This window comes from Otolemur garnettii, unplaced genomic scaffold (genome assembly GCF_000181295.1).
Source record: "Otolemur garnettii isolate 467f Iridium unplaced genomic scaffold, OtoGar3 scaffold00006, whole genome shotgun sequence".
Taxonomy (NCBI): domain Eukaryota; kingdom Metazoa; phylum Chordata; class Mammalia; order Primates; family Galagidae; genus Otolemur; species Otolemur garnettii.
In genome coordinates, this window is record NW_003852401.1 from 29,691,454 (window position 1) to 29,700,752 (window position 9,299).

Here is a 9,299-nt window from a genome sequence, read left to right on the forward strand (position 1 = left end):
CTCCGCCTCCCAAGTAGCTGAGACCACAGGCACCCGCCACAATGCCCGGCTATTTTTTGGTTGCAGCCGTCATTGTTGTTTGGCGTGTCCGGGCTGGGGATTCGAACCCGCCACCTTAGGTGTATGTGGCTGGTGCCTTAGCTGGTTGAGCTATAGGCGCCGAGCCTTTAGCTGCTTTTTTTGAGACGGAGTCTCACGATGTGGCCCCTGGTAGAGCGCCGTAGTGTCACGGCTCACAGCAACCTCAAACTCTTATGCTTAAGAGATTCTCTTGCCTCAGCCTCCCAAGTAACTGGGACTACAAGCACCCGCCACGATGCCCTATTTTCTTTTTAATTTATTATTTTTTTTTTATTGTTGGGGATTCACTGAGGATATAAGAAACCAGGTGACACTGATTGCATTTGTTAGATAAAGTCCCTCTTACAATTGTGTCTTGCCCCCCCAAAGATGTGTCACACACTAAGACCCCACCTCCCTCCCTCCTTCCCTCTCTCTGTTCTTCCTTTCCCCCACCCCTCCCTGTGATTCTCTTGCCTCAGTCTCCTGAGTAGCTGGACTACAGGTGTCAGCCACAACGCCTGGCTATTTTTTCTTCCAGTTTGGCTAGGGCCGGGTTTGAACCCACCACCCTCAGTGTATGTGGCCGGCGCCCTACTCACTGAGCCACAGGTGCCACCCATGGCTATTTTTTTGTTGCAGTTGTCATGCAGCTGACCCGGGCTGGGTTCGAACCCACCAGCCTTGGTGTATGTGGCCAACACCCTATCCACTGAGCTACGGGCACCGCCTTTAGCTGCTTCTTATAAGTGGTAAATTACTATCGCTATTTAAGCCACACAGATACATCTCCAAAATGCTTTCCTGCACTTATCACCCTGGGGCGTTTTAAAACCAACAGAGTATCTAAAGCATAAGCAACTCAGTACAAAACAGTGATGTCTGGGACAGGGGGCTGCAGGTTCGTAGTTCTATGCTTTTCCTCTTTCCCCCTCTGCCTGCTACAGTACAATCTGAGAAAAGTTTTACAGAGTATATATTTTCTACATTTTTAGGTAGAATAAATTTTTCTTTAAACTCTTCTCTTATAACCTTTCCAGAGCATCACTATCTTAGAAAGCTCTAGGACTTGGCTCGACGCCCGTAGCTCAGTGATTAGGGCACCAGCCACATACACCGAGGCAGACGGCTTTGAACCTGGCCTGGGCCTGCTAAGCAACAATGACAACTGCAACAAAAAAACAGCCAGGCGTTGTTGCAGGTGCCTGTAGTCCCAGCAGGGAGGCTGAGGCAAAAGAATCACTTAAGCCCAAGAGTTAGAGGTTGCTGTGAGCTGTGACACCACAGCTCTCTACTGAGGGTGACATAGTGACACTCTGTCTCAAAAGAAAAGAAAAAAAAATTCTGGGACAGATAAACTGTAGGACTTAAACAGTAGGGACTTTCTTATGCTGTTTAACTTTAGGGCTCCCATAGTTAGGACATGCAACATTTAATGAAGTTTTTCAGTATTAGGCCATGTCAGGGGTCACTAAAGTCTATGTAGGGAGGACTACGAGGAAGCCCATGTGAACAGCCAGTCTCCACACTAGACAGGTGACCCCAGACCCCCACTACTGATTCATGTAGGAGCCATCTACTAGTCTGGTGCACCTCTCCCTTGGAATCACAGGGCCTGAAGGAGAACCAGCCAACCCAGCTGACAACCCTGCTTGCACCTGGGCCTCTCTGTTCCATCCTTGGGCTGTTCTAGGAAATCAGAGATAGACCTCGGTAATCCTATCTCAAGCTCTAGTTTTAGCTGGACAGCCATAAACTTTACGGATATGAATGAAACAATGAGCTATTTTCCAAATGCAGGTGCCTGGGGACAGGGAGCTAGATGGTCTGAGACTAACCTCTCTCAAGCCAAGGCCATTGTGAAGCTGGAAAGAGGAGGCAAGCACGTAATCAGACATGTCATCAGACTGTCCTGCGCATTAGCGGTAAAGTGGAACTGCCAGGAAGATATTTCTGTGGCTACTGCATTAGAAACAATAAGCCTTTGCAATTTTCATAAAAACCTTCTATCCTCCTTGTTCCCGACCTTTTCTCCTCTAATTCCCCAGAAGAATAGATCTCAGACAAGTAAAATACCAGGCAGGACCCAAACCTCTCAGCAGGGATGGGGGACCCTACCAGCTTATTATACTCAATTTCCCAAAATCACATGTCCTCTTGTTCCTGTGAAACTCCACAACGCCTGTGTCATCACTTGAAGTCACTTCCCCATTCATAACATGACTTGAACGTCAGAAATACCATAAATCACATGGGACTTCCTACCTTGAGGTCAAAAAGACACAGGCCATGGAACGAGGAGCTCCTCCTGTATCTATTTCTCTTGCTAATCATAAAGAGTCAATGTCTCTGAGAATGTGCCATCTGCCCTTCTCTGACCATCATCACCACATAGGAACTACAACAGCATACTTACGTGTGGACCAAACTTCACAAGGGAGATGTTGTTCCTGGGGGTGATCTGCCAGGCATTCTTCATGAGGAAGCCAATTGCACTGCTGTACCTGTCTGGAGTTGGCACATATTTTTTGAAAGTGCTCCTGGTGAGATGAATGGGCCCATCATAAATCTGAAAGCCTCTAATTGGAAATGTCCTGTTGAAAGACAAGATTTTGTTTAATGCACGTGGCCCTGTCCCCTTACTGGCACTTCACTTTTATAAATACTGACCAGCTCATATGCACTAAGCAAGATTCTAGGATACGCTGGTAACCAAGACAAGAGCCCCAACTGCATAAAACACATACTGTAGTGGGAAAGACAAACAGAATAACAAAGAATAATTTTACATAATAGGTGACACGAAGACAATAAAACACAGTAATGCAATAGACTGGGTCAGGAGAGAGATGCGATTTGGGGTGGAATGAGGTCTCCCTATAGAGGTGACTCTCTTTTCCTTGAAGCAATTCAGTTAAGATCTTTTACTTGGTAACTCATAAACTTTAGTTTTAGTTCTAAAATCTCTAGGTATAAGAACAAAAGACAAGTCTGTGCTTAAGGAGAGAGAACCTCCTTTCAAGACATTACAGGAGAGTAAAAAGGTGAAGTGACAGACTTCAAGGCACAAAAGCATAACCCCTGAAGGCTTGCTAGGTTAAAGGATTAGCCAGATTGAGAACTGCATTTTATTCATTTTCCTTTCTGTCCAAACACAAACTCCTTAGCCTACTAATCATAAATCATTAACCATAATTAATGTACATAAACTATAATATTCTGAATTACATAGGTTTCTCTCCTATTAAATTCTTTCATGGCATGGCAGGAGGTATCTATAGCAACTACTTGGTTTACAACTTGACAATGTTTTATAACAAAAGCATGTAAGCTTGTGAGAAGGCCACATAGCCTGGTTAAAAAAAATCTGTGCATCAAATGACATGAAGGCTATGTTAACCAGTTTGATGGAAGTGTTTTGGATTGTGTGTGAAAGCCCCACACTGTACCCCAGAAGTGCATTAATGTACACAGTTACCATTCAATTAAAAAAAAAAAATCTGTGCATCATGACATAGTTCTAAGCAAATGTCTCAAAACAGTTCTCCCTCATAGCAAAGATTGTAAAGATAGGGTAAAATAAAAATTGGTTCCATTGATTGGAGAAATTTTTGTTTTAGACAATCCTCCTTAACAAAAAAGCAATAAACAGTTTGAAAAAAAGCTGGAGGTCAACATAAAAAGAGTGGAATTGACTCAGCCACCATGATACGGAGCCTATATCCCAACCACTATAGGGGTTTCTTTTTTTTAAAATCCACATGTCAGGAGAGTCAATCACATCCTAACATCATTTGTAAAACAGGATGTTGACAGTACCTACTACCTTGGGCTTTGTTAGGATTAAAGTATTCAGCACAGGGCCTAATACACCATAAGCATTTTTTAAACTTTATTTTAAATTGTTATGGGTACATAATCATTGTATATCTTACAGTACACATGTGATGTTTTAATAAAGGCACACAATGTGAATTAATCAAATCAAGGTATCTGGAGTATGTTAACTATTAAAAGCTCCGTGAATGTTTCCCAGTGGCTCCCATGGTGTAGCAAGAGTCCTATGGTGCCCAGTACTCCACAACGGTAAGCATGGGCAGAGAAGACAAGCGGAGGCAATCCTCTGCCAGAAACTAGTAAAGCTCTTGCCCCAGTCCTCACTCTCCATACCTTCCCACCTAAGAACCGTACTGTCTGCCCCATTCCCCTGCTTAGTCCAACAAGCCCAGTGCCCAGAGGCAGCGTGTCAGTAAAAGGGTTGATTCTTGAATTTTGGCCCAGGCTCAGAGCTAAGACCTTCAGAACACTTCAACCTTGATTTCCTTCAACCTGATTTTTCTCTCAAGTAAAATGAGGACAACTCCAAAATGTGTCTCAGAACTGACATATGGATTAATGAGTTAATATTTCCCTAAAAGCTTTGAAGAAGTGCTAAGTACCGTTTTAATGAGTCTGTGATTACGATGCCAGAAAAACGTGCCCAAAGCCTCCCTATCACCCTCCAGCTTCCAAAACGCCCTTGAATACACAGCCCCGCAGCCAAGGCTGGGCTTTGAGTCAGCTTTGCCGTCAATCAACCCTCATTTCCTAGGGCTCTTTTAGTAGGTAATTTCCTTTTTCCAGTGGCTATTTCTAAAAACCAACATCATGAATTGAGGAAAACCTGACCTAATGTCATAGTTTATGGTTTGGCAAATTCCTATAACTCAAGAAAGAACAACAAAAAATTTACCAGTTTATGTAAGGTCTTTTAGAAGGATCGAGAAACAAAATGGTTTTCTTTGTTACACTACGTAAACCTTGTAACGAAATCTATGAATATTTAATAACTAGTGTTCCAACATTCCAGGAAGGTAATATACACAATAATCGTAACAGTAGTAATAATAGCAGTAATCAGACAGGAAAAGAGCCACAGTGGGAACCAGTCCATCCAAGAACGTTACATAAATTTCCTTGAGAGTTTGATTTTCCTTTGTTGCTTAAATTTAACACTCTACTTCTAAAGGACTGCTCACCTGTTCCTAGGTAACGTCCGAGGCTTGTGTTCGACTCCTCCAATGCCTGCGTACTTGTTCTGACCACCCTGAAAGCCATAATTCCTGCTCTCCCCAACAAACAGAGATTCCAGGACCTCCTGGCTAGAGCCTTCGTCACTTGGGAAGCTTCCATCACTGTTAAAATAAAAACAAATATTAGCCACACTTCTCGAGAAAATTTAAATTTGTTCCCAAAGGAAGGTAAGCTATAACTTAAAAACTAAAAATTTTAAAAGAAGCCTGTAGTTTTTTCTAATTCATATTATCAAGTCTTCAGAAATTGTGTTAAACTGTGAAGACAGGCCGGGCACAGCGGCTCATGTCTGTAATCCTAGCACTCTGGGAGGAAGAGGTGGGTAGATTGCTTGAGCTCAGGAGTTTGAGACCACCCTGAGCAAGAGGGAGACCCCATCTCTGAGCATTGTGGTGGGCGTCTATAGTCTCAGCTATTTGGAAGGCTGAGGCAAGATAATTGCTTGAGCCCAGGGGTTTGAGGTTGCTATAAGCTATGATGCCATGGCACTCTATCCACGGTGACAAAGTAAGACTCTTTGTCTCAAAAAAAAAAAAAAGAAACCTGTGAAAATACTTCATATAAATAAGTTGTATGCAAACTACATAGAGACATATGATGCTTAATTCATTTATTTATTTGTTGTTGTTATTGTTGTTGTTGTTGTTGCAGTTTGGCTGGGGCCGGGTTCAAACCTGCCACCCTCAGTTTGGGGCTGGTGCCCTACTCATTGAGCCACAGGCGCCGCCACGATATTTAATTTAGCAGAACTGATGCTTTTAGTCTCCAGCAACAGTATAGCAAACAAACTTACTCGGAAGACAATTGAATTACCAGCACATTGAACGTGACAACTAGAATGACTACTACCTAGAGGAAAATATAACATAGAAACAAAATAGTTTTGTTAGTTCTTGAAGTCTATTACCAAACAGAGCAGCTTCTAAAAAGAGAAGATTGGTTTTTAGTCTTCTTCCTACTTTTTACTCCCTTCCTCTTTTTCCCCTATTTCTTAAGAACTTTACTCTAAATCTCGAATGTTTTCTTCTAAATGAAAAATGATAGGCCTACCCTTCTGTGGAATTCCAGCTGTATCAACCTACTACTTTGCTATAAATTCAATTAATCAAGAAAAATGTATTTTTGGCCCTCTAGTGGTATCAGATGGATGTTAATTTTTTAAAAGGCTAAAAAAAGATAAAACATTCCTGTCAGTTATTCCTCCTCCAAAAAAAGAAAATCAAGGGTTATTTTAAAATCACACAGCATTGAAGTAATCAACTGAATATTTTTAAGCAATGACAAACCTCGCAAAGGTCAGTCCTATTCCATTATCCGCAAATCTGAAAGAGAAAAGAGAATGAGGGAATATTTTAATTTATCACATCTTGTAAGAAGAGGTGATTCTCTCACAATGTAATTATCAGGAACTCCAAGAAGTCCCAATATTCACTCTCTCCAAAGCCACACACAAGTTTCCCTTCACAGTAACTAAGAGCACAGAACCTACGATGAGGGTTCCTGGGTCAAATCTTGGCTTTGCCGAATGTTAGCTATGTCACTTTGGGCAAGTTACTCAACTCCTCTCTGCCCCTATTTTCCCATCAACAGGGTAAAATGATAATATAATCTTCTTCATAGAATTCTTGAGCATATTGAATACTAAATACTAAATACTAATACTAAATACTAAATACTAATACTAAATACTAAATACTAAATACAAATACTAAATAATTTCAGATGTTTGGAACAGTGCCTAGCACAGGTGTCCTCAAACTACAGCCCACGGGCTACAGGCAGCCTGCCTACGACATTTATCCAGCCCTCCGGGTTATTTCTGCCACTGCGGCCTGTCCTGCTTAGCAGCTGACTCATTCCGGGGCCCACAGTCCGGCCCTCCAACGGTCTGAGGAAAAGTGAACTGGCCCCCTGTTTAAAAAGTTTGAGGACCTCTGGCCTGACATATAGCAAACAAGTGATAAGTAGTTAGCTAGAATTATTATTTTTATAATTAAAAAAATTGGATCATGGTATACTGTTCAAAACCTTTCAACATGACACCCAAGCCATTTCTACAGATTCTATATAATATCAGTCTTTCTGGATGATAAAAGTCAGAGATGATGGTGAAATGTCAAAAAGCTAAAGTCAGTGCCAGGGGGGCTTAAAAAAAAAACACTTTTTGTGTAAACTATTGACACTACATCTTAGCTCAACATCCGTCAGACCTCTCCTAAAGTTATACAAATGGATAAAAAGGAGACGCTTCCTGCCTCAAGTCATGTTAACATGTAAGTCAACAGACTTATTCAGGTGGAATTATACAGCTTTTGTTTTGAATGGCAAGGAAAGAGCAATCAGAAATACTTTAAAGAGTTTCCAAGAGGAAGGAAAAAAATCCAGGTAGCTTAAAAATCTTTATTTAGCTCTCTGACATAGACCATGCTTGTTGTAGAAAGTTAAATTCCCAGTTTCTGTTCAATCTCATCAGAAACTCTCATGTCACCAGACAGGGGCAGTTCCAATAAAAGCACCCAAATGAGACGATTCCAAACATTTGCAGTCTGTTAACTCTAGCATACTTCCTCGGAGTGTGTCCCGTCTGTTAGTAATAATAATATGATTCCTGGAACCACCACTGAACTTCCATTCTACTGGCTTAAAAAAAAAAAAAAAACCCTTAAAAATAAACACACCAGTGTCATTATATAACTTTGCGGAGAATACCCACGCTGAATTCTGAACGATAATGTCTCCTCCTCTGACCCAAGCTCCATGATCATTATTTTTAAAAGCGATGAGCCTGTCAATTAGAGCAGCAACACGGGGCTTTTCAGGGTCTGCATCCTGATGAGGCCGAAACCTGGGGTTTAAAAAACAGTTTTTTTTTAAAATAAAAAAGCAATAAAAGTTGACTATTTATAAGTTTAAGAGTCAAGAAGTAAAATTTAAATTTGACCAAAACAAACAAATTACAAGATTTATATTTCAAACATTTTTAATTACATTTATTTACACACGAGTTTCCAGAGAACTGCTGTCATAGTTCATTTTTAAAACCAAATTATACAATGGACACTGCAGAACAGAAGTGTGAAAATCATTTCCAAACCAAAAAAAAATTTTTAAAAAGAAACTAAAAAGAAAAAAAAAAAAACCTCAGACCAATCTGGAATATCTTCAAAAATTCTCAAGCTACATATTATTAACATAAACGTATTCAATAAATTAATCATGTATTTGAAAATAATACATGCAAACTCAAGTATGATTGGAGTTCTGTGCTAGTTAAATGTTTTAGATATAGACAAAACTGGGCTCAATATCTTAAAAATACCTAAACTTAAAATAGGCTGTATTTAATTAACTCAACTAAATTTTACTTTTTCTTTCTCTTCTTTCTAAAACACTTACAAAGACCTTAAAGAGAAGGTCAAAAAAACTGACATCAAAAACTATCCACTATAACAACTCAAATGACCCCATAGGGCCATCTATTAAAAAAAAAAAGAGGCTAGGGAAGAAAATATACAAACTGCATAGCATTTCTTGTACACAGCAGGTGTTCACTCAATGTACACAGATGGCAGAAACAGCTAAGCACAAAGAAGAAGAGTGCAAATGTCCTTCAGTGTGAGTGAACTTAGCATGGTCAGCAACAACAGGCAAGTTGACTAAAGCAAGGGAGAGAGCAGGGAGAGACGGAGAGGTGGAAAGTGCAGGTAAAGATGTAAGTCTTCATAGGAAATGCCATGGAAAGCAGATGGAAGCCTGAAATCAAGGAAGTAATGTGATCAATTTTTTTTTCTTATAACAATGACTGGCTACTATTTGGAGAAGAGCTTCTAGAGAATGGACTAACAGGAGGTTCTCAGTGTATTTCAGACAGATGGTAGAGGAGTATTCTCAGTGTATTTCAGACAGACAGTAGAGGGGTACACAGGGGCAGTAGCAGTGAAGATTGTATGACCCAAGTCCCCTTATGCTAACTAGCTCTGACCTAAGGTAAAAAGTCTAACTCTGAGCCAACTCTACTCTTCTGGCATTGTAGCTACTGCCAGGTAGCTTTATAGCCTGTACATAACACCAAGCAGGTGAAAGAGCTCGAGGAAGGAAACTACACAATGTTCTAAAAGAAAGCCAAAAAAAAGAAAAGAAGGAGGAGAAGAAGAAAAAAGGAAAGG

At 40.6% G+C, this 9,299-nt stretch overlaps 1 protein-coding gene across 1 annotated transcript in view; it reads right to left on the reverse strand.

Moving 5' to 3' along the window:
- The window catches only part of TMEM2 (transmembrane protein 2), an 82,957-nt gene that overhangs the window by 24,811 nt on the left and 48,847 nt on the right, over positions 1–9,299 (reverse strand). Inside the window, exons 13-16 of the mRNA XM_003782948.2 lie at positions 7,847–7,978; positions 6,420–6,455; positions 5,079–5,234; positions 2,477–2,654 (exon numbers count right to left, since the gene is read on the reverse strand). Coding sequence (XP_003782996.1) covers positions 2,477–2,654; positions 5,079–5,234; positions 6,420–6,455; positions 7,847–7,978 — 502 coding nt within the window. The remainder of the gene's footprint in view (positions 1–2,476; positions 2,655–5,078; positions 5,235–6,419; positions 6,456–7,846; positions 7,979–9,299) is intronic.